The sequence below is a fragment of the Dipteris shenzhenensis genome, chromosome 8 (assembly GCF_047967505.1).
Source record: "Dipteris shenzhenensis isolate YYH24624 ecotype China chromosome 8, Dip_SZ_1.0, whole genome shotgun sequence".
Lineage (NCBI taxonomy): Eukaryota > Viridiplantae > Streptophyta > Polypodiopsida > Gleicheniales > Dipteridaceae > Dipteris > Dipteris shenzhenensis.
In genome coordinates, this window is record NC_141603.1 from 52,038,539 (window position 1) to 52,056,805 (window position 18,267).

The 18,267-nt window shown below is 42.1% G+C and overlaps 1 protein-coding gene across 2 annotated transcripts in view; it reads left to right on the plus strand.

The window, feature by feature from the left end:
• Window positions 1-8,190: 8,190 nt before the first annotated feature.
• The window catches only part of LOC147899659 (putative BPI/LBP family protein At1g04970), a 42,803-nt gene continuing 32,726 nt past the window's right edge, over window positions 8,191-18,267 (plus strand). For both annotated transcript variants that reach the window (XR_015541446.1, XM_087378546.1), the window contains exon 1: window positions 8,191-9,024. Coding sequence is in view for 1 of the 2 variants with exons in the window: in XM_087378546.1 (XP_087234672.1) it covers window positions 8,338-9,024 (687 nt within the window). In the remaining variant the exon portion in view is untranslated. The remainder of the gene's footprint in view (window positions 9,025-18,267) is intronic.

The window sequence follows — 18,267 nt, forward strand, 5'->3', positions numbered from 1 at the left end:
TTGAATCCATTTGAGTAGGTGTACCTATCACTGAAGCATGTTGATGCACTCTACCTACTGTTACTGAAGTATTGAGGTCCATTGTATTTTCAGCCACAATGCACGCTACATTACTGCATCCATGTATCTGATTGTGTTGACTGCAAACTCCTACTTCTACACCCATAGATTCCACAGCCACCCTCATGCTTCTAGCACCTTGTGTTTTAGACCTTGTTCTTTGTATAGCATAAGCACGACGGGCTACCCGCGTTGAATCCAACAATCTTCTCCTATGAGAACGTATTGAATGTCGCCTCTCTTCTATTTGCCTTGCCATCTTCTGTATCCACTCAACCAACTACATAAATATCTATTCCTCAAAGGGAAAAATAGATTAATCAAATAACTTATGCATCATCCCTAACCATGACAAAGCCATCCCTTTCCCATCTATCTAAAATTGAGAGCGGACCATCTATGCATTGAACTCATAGTGTCCCATGACCAAGTTTCAGTGTCTCACTATCTTTGGTAAGAGTAATGCTCATATTTTTTCAACATGTGAGCAAAATACAATACCATATGTGCAACCATCATTTGAAACATAAAAACCAAAGCTAACATATCTTAAAAAACTCAAAGTTGACCATCTCAAAAAAAGTATAAGCATTGCATCAGCATTTATGCGAATACATGATGCAAAGAAATTACAAATATTTGAGTATATCTTAAATAAAACGAAAATGGGAAGGAACAATAGGCAATTCAAATATTGAATTAAATTAGCTTCCATTGCCATATATATGTCAAATGAAAGTAAATATAATCATTTGCAAAAAACTTGTCTTGCCAAATAACATAAGGGCAACCCAACTACATGAATCCCATAGAAGCATTTGGGATTCCAGTACAAAAAGTGACATAAAAGTCTCAGGAGTCAAACTTGTCTTGCCAAATAACATAAGGGCAACCCAAGTACATGAATCCCATAGAAGCATTTGGGATTCCAGTACAAAAAGTGACATAAAAGTCTTAGGAGTCTCTTAATTGTCACGGGTTGCGACCTGCTCTAGTTTACGGCTCATCCTGGTCATCAAAGCAGTTAGCCTATTTAAACCAACTTTGAACATTGACACCTCAGTGGACAGTAGCTGAACTTGTTCTTTCAGCTTATCAACTTGTAGTCTACACCCATTCTCACATACAACTGCCCCTTCTCCACCTCTCCCCAAAATCTGCTGCATCCATTGACTAGATTCCTTAACGCTATTCTCAATTTGAGAAATCCTTGCAATGAGAGTTCCAGGGAATTCTGCCATGCCCTGCGCTATTACTGCAGCACCATCTGAATGGATTTCTCCCCACAAAGAGCCCAAATATCGTGTGTTCATGGCACATGCATCCTTATTATTCTCGCACATGGCTTGAATGGACTTTAAAAGATTGTAATGACTTGAATGCTCAGTTGCATGGGTTGAAGCTCTCCCCCTTGTAAGTCGTTTCATTATATTAGCAGTGCGACGTTCGCGGCTAGACTTAAAACACTTTGAAGGCAACTTGGGACCGTGATTTGCTCCATAGGTTGAAGTCTCGGCCCTTGCAAAAACTTGATTTATCACATGAAGGCTATCTGGCTCAGGAAAAGATGACAACACAATGTCAGAAATTGCAGAGCCCTCCAACCTAGCAGCTCGCTTCATTGCCCGAAGGCTTTGTCGCCCATGGAATCCCGACTCCCCAAGATTTGGAACAACGGTAGAAGCCATTTCTGGAGCTGCATCCATAACAAAATACAAAAACCTTTTCAGGTATGTATTGGCTCAATTGTATAATTGGATCACACAGATTCCATAGAACAAACATGAGTAGAAATGAATTGGCATAGGAGGTAGATACCCAAAGATTGTAGCCCATCTCCTCTCAGCAAAGAATTTGGAATCAAGTTGGATGGATTGAGATATTTGTGAATGAGCTCTTGCCAAGCACTCGTGCAAATATTTTCCGATTCAAAGGCGGTAAGTTGCTTAGAGTGACCAAGGATATGGTGGTAGGAAGTAGAAATCATAGGACACGTTAAAAGGAGAAATCGACATGGAAGGCACATGGCCCTAGCGTCTATTTCAAAAATCAAATCCCCCTAACCTCCCCTTGCCATGCATTAGCCTCCTCTACCGAACCCTAAATCTAAGACCTTAGTCCTATGATCATCGCAATCTTACTGTCTGCTCATGAAGGTGCTCCTGGGAAAGATACAATTAACTTTGGACCTTTCGTATCCAACCACATCATGGACTTATTTCACTTCTGTCCACCATTATATTTTGCTCTGTGTGTGTGTGTGTGTAGCCCCATCTATCATCCAATCGCCTCATCTCTCGAGCTTAGTTCTCATGGCTATAAAGCACATGACGTGAAACACACTTAATCCTTTACTCTCCTTGAGAAGCAAGGCTAACTTCTGAAAGAGGTTAGATTAGATCACTTAGGGAAGAGGATGCTGGCTTATCTCTAGACATACTGCCAGCTCGATGCTCCTAAGAAAATACAAATACCTTTAATGATTACTGGTCCAAACACATCATGGCCTTGTCGTATTTCACTTCTGGCCTACCATTATATTTCTCGTCCCCTCTCTCTCTCTCTCTCTCTCTCTCTCTCTCTCTCTCAATGTAGCCCCACCTATCATCCAATCGCCTCACGTCTCAAGCTTAGTTCTCATGGCTATAGTCCACATGACATGAAACATATTTGATGCTTTACTCTCATTGAGAAGCAAGGCTCGCTTCTCAAAACGAAGGTTAGATTAGATCACTTAGGGTAGAGGGTGCAAGCTTATCTATAGACATATTGCCAGGTCATCAAGATGCTCCTACGAAAGATACAATCACATTTAATGATTACTGGTCCAACCACATCATGGCCTTGTCTTATTTCACTTCTGCCCTACCATTATATCCTTTCGTCCTCTCTCTCTCTCTCTCTCTCTCTCTCTCTCTCTCTCTCTCTCTCTCTCTCTCTCTCTCTGTGTAGCCCCACCTATCATCTAATCGCCTCACGTCTCAAGCTTAGTTCTCATGCCTATAGTCCACATGACATGAAACATATTTGATGCTTTACTCTCATTGAGAAGCAAGGCTAGCTTCTCAAAACGAAGGTTAGATTAGATCACTTAGGCTAGAGGGTGCAAGCTTATCTCTAGACATATTGCCAGGTCATCAAGATGCTCCTAGGAAAGATACAATTACATTTAATGATTACTGATATCCAATCGCCTCACCTCTGGAGGTTACTTCTCATGGCCATAATGCACATGACATGAAACATACATAATCCTTTACTCTCCTTGAGAGGTTGATTAGATCACTTAGGGTCCAACCACATCATCGCCTTGTCTCTAACTAAGACACTAACTTAATTCACTTCTGTCCATCAATATATTTTCCCTCTCTCTCTCTCTCCCTCTCTCTCTCTCTCTCACTTCTATTATCTTTTAGTTCTTCCGTCTCAATAATATAATCATCTAGAAACTATAAGATCATAATGGTTTGCATGATTTTAAAAATGTAGCTTACATTTAATGATTACTGGTCCAACCACATCATCGCCTCCATTATCTTTTAGTTCTTCCATCTCAATAATATAATCATCTACAAACTTAATTCCTTTCTGTCCACCATTATATTTTCCCTCTCTCTCTCTCTCTCTTCCTCTCTCTCTCTCTCTCTCTCTCTCTCTCTCTCTCTCGCCTCGCCTAAGAGATATGCACAGACAAAGCAGGCATTGAGGTATGAGACTCTACACACAGAGCAGCACAGCAAGGTCCACAATAGAAGAGATCATGCTGAGCCAATAGAAAAGGATTGTAGAAAAGGCTGGTAGTTTAGCATGCAACTGTGTTGTAGGTTGGGCTACTGTAGGTTGGGCGAGAGAGAGAGAGAGAGAGAGAGAGAGAGAGAGATGTACCATGTTTTTGAAAAAACATGGTTCTTAGTTCAGTTTTCCCCTCCCAAGAATCTAAGCGTCCACGAATTATAAGATCAGAATGGTTTCAATGAATGTAGCTTGTCTCAAACGATGCAAACTCACACATACACACACAATGTGTCCTAAGGAAGCAAAGAATTCATGAATTATCAGATCGGAATGGTTTCAATGATTTTGAAAATGTAGCTTGTCTCAAACGATGAAAACTCACACACACACACACAACGTGTCCTAAGGAAGCAAAGAATTCCAAATAGAAAGCAAAGTCAATTGAAAAGCAAGGCTAGCTTCTCAAAATGAAGGTTAGATTAGATCACTTAGGGTACACAGTGCAAGCTTATCTCTAGACATATTGCCAGGTCATCAAGATGCCCCTACGAAAGATACAATTACATTTAATGATTACTGGTCCAACCCCATCATCGCCTTGTCTCTAACTAATACACTAACTTAATTCACTTCTGTCCACCATTATATTTTCCCTCTCTCTCTCTCTCCCTCTCTCTCTCTCTCTCTCTCGCCTCTATTATCTGTTAGTTCTTCCGTCTCAATAATATAATCATCTAGAAACTATAAGATCATAATGGTTTGGATGATTTTAAAAATGTAGCTTCTAAATCTCTCTCTCTCTCTCTCTCTCTCTCTCTCTCTCTCTCTCTCTCTCTCTCTGCCTCCATTATCTTTTTGAAAAAAGATGGTTCTTAGTTCAGTTTTCCCCTCCCAAGAATCTAAGCATCCACGAATTATGATCAGAATGGTTTCATGAATGCAACAGAGAATTCATGAATTATCAGATCGGAATGGTTTCAATGATTTTGAAAATGTTTAAGATGCAAACACACACACACACACACACACACAATGTCAATTGGGAAAAGAGTGATCACCTACCTGGATAAACAAAAGTTGTGGAGAGAAGCTAGTGCTAGTCCAACAATAAAATGAAGCACCTGCAAGAAAAACAACCCAAAAAAAAAGTAAAGCTAAGCGAACTGTACATCTCTCTCTCTCTCTCTCTCTCTCTCTCTCTCTCACATAGAAATACGTAATGACATACACCCCCACATATAAATTAAGCTAATGCCTTACACCTTTATCCCCCCCCTCCCCATTTCCTTTATATTTGATTTAATCCATATTCTTTTGTTTTCGGCGCATGTAATGAAATAGTCATTGCACCCCTTCGCCTCACTACATGGGCCCTCCATGGTCTAGATTCCATAAACTGAATCACACTCCCTCACCTTTTTCTTTATGCCACAAACCTCCAATGTACCTCCATGAGTGAGGGGATACTTTTCCTTCACTTTTGGGCCGATGATGCTCAGTAACGTCTCAAAGTGGATCTTTGAAGTGATTTTTGTTATGTGCTGGAGGAGGGTTTATCAAATGACTAATGACACTATCTCTCGAAATGCACATCTCAACACACACACACACAAAAAAAACCCGTAGCTAGAGGTGTTAACACATACACACACACATAACACACACACACACATACACGCACACACACACACACACACACAATTGATTAGATATACATATAGCTTGTAAGGATTATAAATGTTATGTTTTTACATTTGTGTGTGAATGTGAGCGCCATGCAAGATTTGTGAATGCGAGAGAGAGAGAGAGAGAGAGAGAGAGACGGGGGGGGCGAGGGGTTTATCAAATGACTAACGCCATTGCCTCTGGAAATGTGTATCTCAACACACACACAAAACCATGCCTAGAGAGAGAGAGAGAGAGAGAGAGAGAGAGAGAGAGAGAGAGGGGAGGGGGAGGGTTTATCAAATGACTAACGACACTATCTCTCGAAATGCACATCTCAACACACACACACACACAAAAAAAAACTTGTAGCTAGAGGTGTTAACACATACACACATAATCTCTCTCTATCTCTCTAAAAATGGCACGTCTCAATAATATAATCATCTAGAAACTATAAGATCATAATGGTTTGGATGATTTTAAAAATGTAGCTTCTAAATCTCTCTCTCTCTCTCTCTCTCTCTCTCTCTCTCGCCTCCATTATCAAATGACTAACGACACTATCTCTCGAAATGCACATCTCAACACACACACACACACAAAAAACCCGTAGCTAGAGGTGTTAACACATACACACACACACAACACACACACACACACACATACACGCACACACACACACACACACACACACAATTGATTAGATATACATATAGCTTGTAAGGATTATAAACGTTATGTTTTTACATTTGTGTGTGAATGTGAGCGCCATGTAAGATTTGTGAATGCGAGAGAGAGAGAGAGAGAGAGAGGGGGGGGCGAGGGGTTTATCAAATGACTAACGCCACTGCCTCTGGAAATGTGTATCTCAACACACACACACACACAAAACCATAGCTAGAGAGAGAGAGAGAGAGAGAGAGAGAGAGAGAGAGAGAGAGAGAGAGAGAGAGAGAGAGGGGGAGGGTTTATCAAATGACTAACGACACTATCTCTCGAAATGCACATCTCAACACACACACACACAAAAAAAACCCGTAGCTAGAGGTGTTAACACATACACACATAATCTCTATCTATCTCTCTAAAAATGGCACGTACACTTCTATGCATCTATGCATGCTATAGATAGAGGCTAGAGGCACAAAAATACAAAACTTCACATGCCACTATCTCCCAAAATGCACGTAAGATTGGCGCCAGCATGTACCCTAACTTAAGGAATATGCTAAAATCAGTTAATTACTTGAAGGGAAAGGAGGGTGTAGCATATGTGTCTACATGCAAGGTTGCATGATGGCGATTGATTGACCTATAGTAGGGTGCACACTACCTCTTTTCCTTCAGGAAAATCTCTCCTTGCTTGCTCAAATCTACCTTCTTTCGTTCCTCCATTATCTTTATTTTCTTTCATCTCCTTTCCTTAGATATTCATGCCCTTTCACCTTCCCCTAGCATCGATCAACCCCTACACCTCTCTTTCTCTCTCTGTCTCTCAAAACCACATACAAAAATTCTATAAACCTCCCCCCCCCCCTCTCTCTCTCTCTCCCTCTCTCACAAAAACACAAAAGCACACACACACACACACACACACACACACACACACACACACACACACACACACAAACACACACACTCTCTCTCACACACACATATAATCTCTCTCTCTCTCTCTCCCCCCTCTTCCACTTATCTTTCTCTTGCATTGGATCATCCCTCAAGATGGTTTTTAAGCATGTGCAATTCTCCCCCCTCTTCCACTTATCTTTCTCTTGCATTGGATCATCCCTCAAGATGGTTTTTAAGCATGTGCAATAGAGAGAGAGAGAGAGAGAGAGAGAGAGAGAAAGAGATGCAAATCAACCTGGCAATACAAATGCTTGTTGAAGGAATCGTCCACCAAGACGTGCACTACTGGAGCTGGCTGCTGGTCGATGGAACTGCCTTTACACTGCTGGAGGTCGAGATATGGAGCTGCTGGTAGCTAAGAATGGCCGTTATATGCGTAGAGGTACAAAAGGGAACTTGGGGTGGTTCCGTTATATGGGTAGAAGAGAACTTGGGGTGGCTATCCTTGCTTGTGCGTGGGCATTTGAAGATCGGGCTTGGCTATCCTTCCTTGTGCGTGGGCATTTGAAGATCGGGCTCCTTCTATTCTATCAAGGACTACGCGACGAATTCGAGCATGGGCAGATGAACGACTGCAGAATGCGGCTGGGAGTCTCGTGACGACTGCGCGACTGAGTATCCAGGTCTTCGACGAAAGGATGCCCAGGTAGGAGCTGGAGGTGGTGATCGTCAATGTGCAGAAGCTGGACGGAGGAACGGTTGGAGAGAACGGAGTCTGGGCAGGAGCTGGAGGTGGTGATCGTTGATGTGCAGGAGAGAACGGAGTTGCTCAGCGGGATCGTCGCTCCCAGCGATGACGGCTCCTGCATTCAATTCGTCTTCTTCCTTCAACCTCTCCCAGCGACGATGACGGCTCCTCTCCTGAGATCTTCCTCCCAGCTCCTTTCCTCATGACATGTGGCAAGGTTTCGTGATGACACGTGGCAAGGTTTCGTGATGACATGTGGCAAGGTTGCCTCTCCCCTCCCTCCTTAATAGAATAGATAGATAGAAGATAGATAAGAATCATCATGAGTTTCCAAAGGGGAGGCACCATGTACCTCACCTGTAGAAACTCATGATGTGGTGGTAAATGTAGAAACTCATGATGTGGTGGTAATGTGGCAATCTGTCTAAAACTTGCTCTGTTAACGCACACAAGGGAACAACCTTCCTTTGGCGAGTTCGTTCCTCTTGCCTCAATCTCTTTTGCAAATTTCCTGCCCAGGATGCTCGTGGATTTCTCAGCTTTCGGTATTTGAAATGGATCCTTTCCATGCTTTTTTTCTGGCAATTCTCTTGTCGTCCGCCTTCGTCCAGGACGGGCACACCCTCGTTGCAAATCAAGCTGACGCGTCTTCCCTTAGTAGCGCCAATTCCAACCCGAGCACGAGTTTTGTTCACGATTCCACAGGCGTCAGCACCTTTGGATTATCTAGAAGCTTGGGACTGAGCGACATTGAATCGCATTTGGTGTCTGAGTCCGAACAGAGGAGAGATGATTCGGATCCAGGAATTAGTGTTTGTGATGGCTTTGCGAAGTCAAATTTACCTCTCAAGCAAACCATATGCAATGAAATTATTCAAAATCCAGATGGTATCGTCAGTTCCGAGAATTCCCCAGGGATATGGATAACGATTTCTCAAAGGGGATTAAAGTACTTGAAGGATGTTTTGTTGACGCAAATTCTACAGGCAATAACTCCTCTAGACCTTCCTGACATCACAAAGACTGCAAGCTTGCCATTTGTTGGAGAGATAAATGCATCCTTCACGAACGTGACCCTGGTCCAAGCAGAGGTGCCTGATTCCACGATTACGCTGGGAAACTCTGGCGTTGCTGTGCAAGGCTCCAAAGCGCGAGCCAATTTAACGCTGAATTGGCACTACAGATATCGTGCTGGCTGGCTTCCCAATCCGATAACCGATGGGGGCGAAGCTAACATAAAGGTACCATCTCATTTAACTATCCTTTCGGTGTACTCATCTTTTGATCGGTCATACAGTTTAGATAGCCAATTCTGCAGCTGTCAAAAGCTTTAACAAGGTGAAAAATCCAGAGCAGGCCACGAGATAGGTTTTAATCATTTACAACAGTCGTACCATTACTAAATGTTGCTTCTCTCAACTTTCGGGCATCATTTAGCTTTGTTCTTTGTTCCCATAGTCTTAACCTTGGTACTGTGTCAAATGCCTTCCTAAATTGGATAAATAAAACAGGATAGAGGGTATTATTATTTCCAACAAGCCCCTCCGTTACGAACTCTTATGGTAATCAACCGAGCTACCTGCTTTGGTCTGAAATCTGTTTCTTTTCCTTTGTGCAGTTGTTCCTAGGACTGTTCCACAGAGTTTGGCCCCTAACCTGCTTGCCACAATTGTTATGCAGTCTGCTTTGTCCCCTGTTTTGAAGATAGGGACTATTTTATTCATTTGCTAATCTTACTTTCAGTGCATTGTTGAATATGCATGTGAGGAGGTTTTTTTCCTTCTATCGTCCTTTTTCAAGCATAGGCTGAAGGCTGAAAGCAAAAAAGCAGAAAAGATTTAATAAGCCTGGCCAGGCTGCTAAAAGAGCCTGTGATTCCCTTGTAGCAACGACAAGGCACCGATCAGCGCATTCTGCTCATCAATTGCTACCTGACGTACCAATGAGACCCAGAGACGGTTGCGAATCAGCAAATAGCCCATAGAAGGCAGCAAATCAGTTGCAGACTGCATTGAAGCAAGCAGAACTGCTAGCACCCGTTTAGGCAGCAAATTGCTCCTGCACAGATCTGCACAGATTCCAGCTCTCATCTACTTGAAGATTTCTTCCCTCTGTTCAGACCCTTCTCCTACTCTCCTACCCATGGCTGAAGGGTTGCTGCATACACAAGGAAGCTGCAGCTAGCATGCCCCTACGCAAATGGAGGTCTTCCCTTAACAGTTCAACCACTGAAGCTGAATGCATCAAATCTCGGAGCTTCGTCTTCTTTGAATCAATGCTTACTTGAGTTCATATGTTGGGAAGCAATCCCGCTTGAAACTTCCGAAGCTTCGTCTTTTCTGAAATTTCTCTGAAGGGTGCGATCTGAAGATAAGCTTGTCAATTGATGACTTACAATCTGTAATTCTCGCGATAGTGCCCCGTTTATCAAACTGATGAATGAAGTGCAAAGCATTTTGAGTGGCTTCATACTTTCCATTAAAAGTAGTGAACTTGACCGACTTACCGCCTTCCTTAAAGTCTCTGCTTCAAGATCTGGATCTCCTCCTTCTGCGCTTGTGAAGAGAGTGTCCCCAGGCTACAAAAGAAGACAAGGAAGAGGAAGAAGAACTAGAAGAGAATGGGCTTGAACTTTGAGATCTCCTTCCATGCTTTCGGCTTCGTCTCTTGTGAGGCTTCGAGCTCCTCCCTCTTTTTCTTGAAGTATGAGGCTCCTGGTGCGATGCAGGACTCCGGGAATACTTCCTCGAAGTATGTGAATGCTTAGAGAGGTCTTTTGATGGACGGGTGAGAGAAAGCTCTTGATCTCCCTTTTCTTTTGGCAATATTGAAACTTGCTTGGTCATCATCTCCTCGAATAGATGCTGAAATCGAGGCTTTTGCTTTAGAGACTAAAGCTCCCTGATCTTTGCTTTCACAAATCCTTCACTAAAGTCGTCTTCAGATCCCTTAGAATGATTCTTACTAGATCGTCTAGAGGCTGAACTGGGCCTTTTGGTAGCTGAACTCCCATGCTCTGAAACCATGATGTGGGAGATGGAGAATTGAACCCACCGAATCAACTTAACTGGGCCTAAAGCAATCAACTGCAAAGCTCCTACTCCTTTCAAGGAGGTAAACAGAAATATGGGTGGGTGTGGCTCTTGGTTGTATGGTTCAACCACTAGTCTGGCGTATGGAACAAACCCCACGTCTAATTATATGAACGTTTCTGCAAACCCCACGTGTGCAAGCTTGCTTTGAGTTCCATTGGTTCGTGAGCCCACCTGCGGATGATGTTCCGTCCGTCTGCAGTTCCGTTCGCCTGTGCGTCTACGTCTCTTTTTACCAATGCAGGGCAAGAGTGAAACAGTAAAACTTATTCCTGGTTAACCAACTTCACCATTCTTTGACCAAAGTCAATTTTAATAAAGATTACTCTTTAGTTTCTTAGGAGAAGTCCCAAATGTGATAGAATAAGAAAGGCTATATTGCAAGCTGAACAATGAGGTATTACGGGCCCTTTCAAGTCTTGCTAAAGATCAAGATGTAGCTTACAGGCTGAAGCTACCTCAGCACTAGACAATTTCATGTGACTTTGTTGAAACCTTTTCATGGGGATGTACCTGATAAGGAACAGCATGAAGTGGAAGAGCAGGATGACATCTTGATTCCAGAGCAAATCTCGACACGCAAGGAAAGAAAAGCCAGAGGTAGAGTTTCTCGTCGTTATCTGGTGAATTTCAAGAATTATTCTGCACGAGATGCGAAGTGGATGGAGGAAGGTGAACTAGATAGATTCACCTAGGTTATTGCAGCTCTACTTAGAAGCATTTCAGCTTGAGCCGACTGCGGTCGAGGCTTGTTCAGACTCAACAGAGGAATGGTCTTGAGCATTGCCTGATGCTCAAGAGGGGGGTAGCACCTCCACTCCCTCAAGATAGACAAGCTCACATATCCAGAGGTCGCTTGGTGATATTGCATGTCTCAGCCGAGGTACTGATTGCTGACAGTATTTCTGCCACGGGACCTCTATGATTAGTGTACTAGTCTCTCCACACAGATGATGCATTGATGGATGGACTTGTGCACTCTCCTAGGCCATATGTTCATTGTACATTGTGTATTACAGATTATGCACATTGTGGTATGAGCTATTTCATGCCTATTTCATTATTGTTTATTTCCTGTAATTTTCAGCAGCAAACTAGATAGTTTGCCATCTCAAGAGAGAGGTATGTCACAGGGACGTGAATTGGATATTTTGCCTTGGGGGACTGGCCTAGAGGAAGTGCTAACTTCCTAAACACCCCTACAATTTGATGTATTCACTAGGCCCAAGGCAAGGAGACAAGTGACCAAAAGAGTGGGTTAGAGGTATTGATGACATGGCAAGGCAAGCTGCCGTGTGGCAGTCCCATTTGCTCGCATGTGTTTGCATGCACGTTTTTCTCTCTCTAGCTCGCAATTCGAGGCTGTTCCTTGGCGGTACGGATCTTTTGGCTTGCCGTGATCATCTCCACGCATTTCGAGGCTGCTTTTTGGATGTACGGCTCTGTTGCACACATTTCGAGGTGGATTCTTGGCTGTATGGCTCCCCTCCTACCCATGATCACTTCCACAGTTTGGCTCCTGCCCTTGATCATTTTGCACGCTGAATCTTGCTCCTCTCTCTCTCTCTCTCTAGCTGCTGTTTTCTTGTGGCTGCCCATTGCTTTGATCATCTGCTGCCTCCTTGAGGTATTCTGGCCAGGAGTCGAACTCCCCCTTGGAGCTGATTCGTCTCCTTTGCTGCTGTTCCTCGACTCTCTCAGAGCTGATGGCCATCTGTGCATCCTTGGGGACCTGGATAGAGGATAGGAGCGAGGTTTGAGGTCACCCCTCTTCCATGGACAGCGTATATAAGTTCTGACCTCCCTTTGGATGTTTTTGATCATGTTTGAAGCTCTTTGTCTCCTTTGTGTGATTTGAGTTTCTCCCCTGGCAGATTGGAGCCGCAAACTGATACCTAGACACAGAGGCTGTGCCGAATTTGGTGGCAGAGGGTCATTTTTTGTGAATTTCATCTTGCCTTGAGGTGTCGTCATTTGTGCATTTCGGAATTTGTGCTGTTGAGATTGTGGGACTCTTTTGAAAGCTGGATGCCTTGTGGAATGTGTTAGTCAGCTTTCAGTTGGTCATAGAAGCTTTGGAATGCCTTAGCCTTGCCTCGGCAATTGGGTAATGCCTATTGAAGCCAGGAATTGGCTAGAGTAGTGGAATTGCCAGTGAGGACAAGTTCAAGGGAGAGACCTTATTGTAAAAGAGAGCACATTCCATTGACAGAAGAAATAAAGAAATACCGAAAGGGCACCAAAGCATTTGGGGCCAATCTGTGTCTCTTTTGTATGGTTTATGAGCAGGGTCACTCTAGCCTCCCTTCGTATGTTTTAAAGTTTATTTCTGAGCGGTTCTAACTAAAGGAAGTGCCTGAATGTGATGCATTATGGTTGTAATGCGTGCTGATGACATATTAGTTATGGATTACTGCCCTTTAGTTATGTAGAGGGTGGCTTCAATATAAGAGCTCATCTAGATTATAGCTTGCTTTTTATTTTTCAGAGTTAACTTTAGAGCTTTTAGTTGTATCTGCTTTATGCTACATGTGCATGAATTTCATCTCTGCTGCTCCTTACCAAAATCGCATCTGGAAATCCTTTCGAGATCGAAAATGTCTACTATACCTACACCTTGAAATTGTGATTTTCAGTTCAGCTCCAAGAAGTTTACAAATCCTCGCGTTTTTTCTTTTCTGTAAACCCACATGCTACTTACATGATTTGTGTAATTTCTTTATTTATTTTGAAAAGATTGTGAATTATCATTTTTAAATTTTGTAAATTAATTCTTTGAAATAGTATGGGACCTAATCATTACATTGTTAGCTTCTAATAAGTTATACATTGTATACACTTGAAATGTCTTATTTGGAAATATAATTACATATGTGAAATTGCAAGGGAAATTCAAAGCATTCCAATCGGCTATGGAACAAAGCAGCTGCCCAGTCAAAGGCTAAAAGAGGCTCACAATTCAAGATCCATTAGTGGAAAGCAATCATGTCATATCTGTAATGAAAAAAAAACCCATCGAAATCCTAGGTCTTCTTAGCTCAGTCAGTGTGAAATCCTTAAATAAACATGAATAAAATTTTATCTCCAATCCTAATGGACATTGGTTGACTTCCCAAAACTAGCTAGAAAATATAGTGCATCGGCACTTTTTTCCTCTGAATTTCTTTACTGATGGTTGCTTGACCTGCTATACAAGCATTACATAAATTCACCAAAAGAGAGTTTGTTATCAAACTTTGGGTAAGTGAATCATCTTTGGACAAGCCTTTGGGTAAGTGAATCATACATTTTTGGACTTTACAACAACAAAAAATCTAAATTTCTATCATTGCATATATTCTAGTCTTACAAAGGTATATATAGATTATACGAAAAAACTCTCTTTGAGTAGGTAACCATAAAAACGGGCTCCTACATAAAGAAGCTATAGAATGTTGCAAAGATAACTTTGACAACACACTCACGTTGAACATACATGCCACAAGTGATACTGACTCTTCTTGTCCAATATCCTATTTGTAGACATTGATAACACCATATCATATTTTATTGCATGTGGATGTGTGTTCATGCAAATTGGACAATTTGTATAAACTCAGAGCCTAAGCCACAAGAAGAAAGGCAAAGAAAGGCTATATTGCAAGCTGAACAATGAGGTATTACGGGCCCTTTCAAGTCTTGCTAAAGATCAAGATGTAGCTTACAGGCTGAAGCTACCTCAGCACTGGACAATTCTCAATGCTTTCCATGTGACTTTGTTGAAACCTTTTCATGGGGATGTACTTGATGAGGAACAGCATGAAGTGGGTGGATTCTTGGCTGTACGGCTCCCCTCCTGCCCGTGATCACTTCCACGCTTTGGCTCCTACCCGTGATCATTTGGCATGCCGAATCTTGCTCCTCTCTCTCTCTCTAGCTGCCGTTTTCTTGTGGCTGCCCATTTCTTTGATCATCTGCTGCCTCCTTGAGGTATTCTGGCCAGGAGTCGAACTCCCCCTTGGAGCTGATTCGTCTCCTTTGCTGCTGTTCCTCGACTCTCTCAGAGCTGTTGGCCATCTGTGCATCCTTGGGGGCCTGGATAGAGGATAGGAGCGAGGTTAGAGGTCACTCCTCTTCCATGGACAGCGGGTATATAAGTTCTGACCTCCCTTTGGATGTTTTTGATCATGTTTGAAGCTCTCTGTCTCCTTTGTGTGATTCGAATTTCTCCCCTGGCAAATTGGAGCTGCAAACTGATACCCAGACACAAAGGCTGTGCAAATTTGGTGCCAAAGGGTCATTTTTTGTGAATTTCATCTTGCCTTGAGGTCGTCATGCATTTTGGGATTTGTGCTGTTGAGATTGTGGGGCTCTTTTGAAAGCTTGATGCCTTGTGGAATGTGTTAGTCAGCTTTCAGTTGGTCATGGAAGCTTTGGCATGCCTTAGCCTTGCCTCGGCAATTGGGTAATGCCTATTGAAGCCAGGAATTGGCTAGAGTAGTGGAATTGCCAGTGAGGACAAGTTCAAGGGAGAGCCCTTATTGTAAGAGAGAGCACATTCCATTGACAGAAGAAATAAAGAAATACCGAAAGGGCACCAAAGCATTTGGGGCCAATCTGTGTCTCTTGTGTATGGTTTATGAGCAGGGGCACTCTAGCCTTCCTCCGTATGTTTTAAAGTTTATTTCTGAGCGGTTTAAACTAAAATGAGTGCCTGAATGTGATGCATTATGGTTGTAATGAGTGCTGATGACATATTAGTTATGGATTACTGCCCTTTAGTTATGTAGAGGGTGGCTTCAATTATAAGAGCTCATCTAGATTATAGCTTGCTTTTTATTTTTCAGAGTTAACTTTAGAGCTTTTAGTTGTATCTGCTTTATGCTACATGGGCATGAATTTCATCTCTGCTGCTCCTTAACCAAAATCGCATCTGGAAATCCTTTTGAGATCGAAAAATGTCTACTATATCTACACTTTGAAATTGTGATTTTCAGTTCAGCTCCAAGAAGTTTACAAATCCTCGTGTTTTTTCTTTTCTGTAAACCTACATGCTACTTACATGATTTGTGTAATTTCTTTATTTATTTTGAAAAGATTGTGAATTATCATTTTTAAATTTTGTAAATTAATTCTTTGAAATAGCATGGGACCTAATCATTACATTGTTAGCTTTTAATAAGTTATACATTGTATACACTTGAAATGTCTTATTTGGAAATATAATTTCAGATGTGAAACTGCAAGGGAAATTCAAAGCATTCCAATCGGCTATGGAACAAAGCAGCTGCCCAGTCAGAGGCTATGCTAAAAGGGGCTCACAATTCAAGATCCATTAGTGGAAAGCAATCATGTCATATCTGTAATGAAAAAAAAAACCATCAAAATCCTAGGTCTTCTTAGCTCAGTCAGTGTGATATCCTTAAATAAACATTAATAAAATTTTATCTCCAATCCTCATGGACATTGGTTGACTTCCCATAACTAGCTAGAAGAAGCTAAATATAGTGCATCAGCAATTTCTCCCTCTGAATTTCTTTACTGATGGTTGCTCAACCTGCTATACAAGCATTACATAATTTCACCAAAAGGGAGCTTGTTATCAAACTTTGGGTAAGTGAATCATCTTTGGACAAGCCTTTGGGTAAGTGAATCATACATTTTTGGACTTTACAACAACAAAAAATTTAAATTTCTATCATTGCATATATTCTAGTCTTACAAAGGTATATATAGATTATACGAAAAAACTCTCTTTGAGTAGGTAACCATAAAAACGGGCTCCTACATAAAGAAGCTATGGAATGTTGCAAAGATAACTTTGACAACACACTCACGTTGAACATACATGCCACACGTGATGCTGACTCTTCTTGTCCAATATCCTATTTGTAGACATTGATAACACCATATCATATTTTATTGCACGTGGATGTGTGTTCATGCAAATTGGACAATTTGTATAAACTCAGTTACTAAGCCACGTGACTATGATAGCTGCCAACTCAACCAAGGCATCAAAACCATCATAGTGACCATGTTATGCCCTAGCCGAGATAGCATGACCTCAGAAAGATCGGTGGGCATTTTCCCTTAGATGACCGACTTTTGTAATATTTTATGTGCGTAAATAAAATGGTCAAGGGAAGTAACTGCCAAGGTCCTAGGTGAGGGTGTATTGGCATCGACTAGGTGGTTCTGAGTGCTCAGGCCTAGGTGCACCTAAATGTGTAAGAATGCCAAGGGCAATAGAGGGGTAAATGGTGTACCAAGTTGAAGGTCTAAAATGATGACATGTGGCATGAGGGAACCATCTAGGGAATTGTGGGCTTGTGGATAGGCATGAAAGGAAAACGAATTACGTATCTTATGTTCATGCGATCCATGAGATAGGTTGGGAGGAAATACGGATGCCAGCGTCTATGAATTAGCTCGAGAATCGACGAATTAAGAGAGATTAGCTAAAGGAGCGTTTCATTTGGTATCAGAGCGACAGGAAGAGATCAGGAAAGGGTGGAAACAACGATGCTGTGTGACGGTAGAAGAGAATCGATGAATTGTAGAATTGTCGATCATACGGGTGGCAGTTAGAACCGGAATCGTGAATCGAGAAGGGGCAAAGTAGATCGCGATTTCATGCGACTGGGAGAACTAAGTCGTGACTGTAATTAGATTCGAGACTTCGTGCAACCGGTAGCAGCGTGGGAAGTATTGAGAAGTAAGTCGCAATACAGTAATTTAAAGGAAAGATTAGTCGTAAGCTGCGCACCAGTTATCTGTGGACGGTTGTGGGTTGACGTGCAACAGGCGGGTGATTTAAAACCCAAATCACAACTGTCAAGAGAAAATCGTGATAGCCCGATTCGAGAATCAAAAAAAAGGGGCGATGCGTTTGACAGTCGATTGTTGAAGGTTCAGCGAAGCGCAGTGTAGAACGAGTTGGGGGAACAGAATCACGACTGTATATACTGACATTCTACTATTCGAAATTCGGGACCCGACTGTCTGTTCAAAGTGAATAAGGAATTGCGATGTTGTGAAGGAGCAGTTGGACGGGACAGTTGCGTGGATAAAAACAGTCGCAGGCTGCACACAGTTCTACAAGTCTGAGAGTCGTAAGGTAGAGCATGTATGACAGGAAGTTACTGGGAATTCAACGAGGTGCAAGCTGTAGTTGCAGGCTACGCATAAGCAAATTGGGAAATTGATCGTGCAGAGCTTCAACAGTCGGAAAGAAAGGGAAATCTTGGTCAGGAGTAATTACCAGGGAGCACCTTTTTCCCCTTATACAGATTTTCCAGTTTCCAGTTGTAGTGTAGTTATTTCAGTACTTCTCTTGGAGTTTAGGAAAGAAAAAAAAAGAAAAAGAAGAAGAAAAATATAAATAAAGAAAAAAAAATCTGTTTTCCCTTT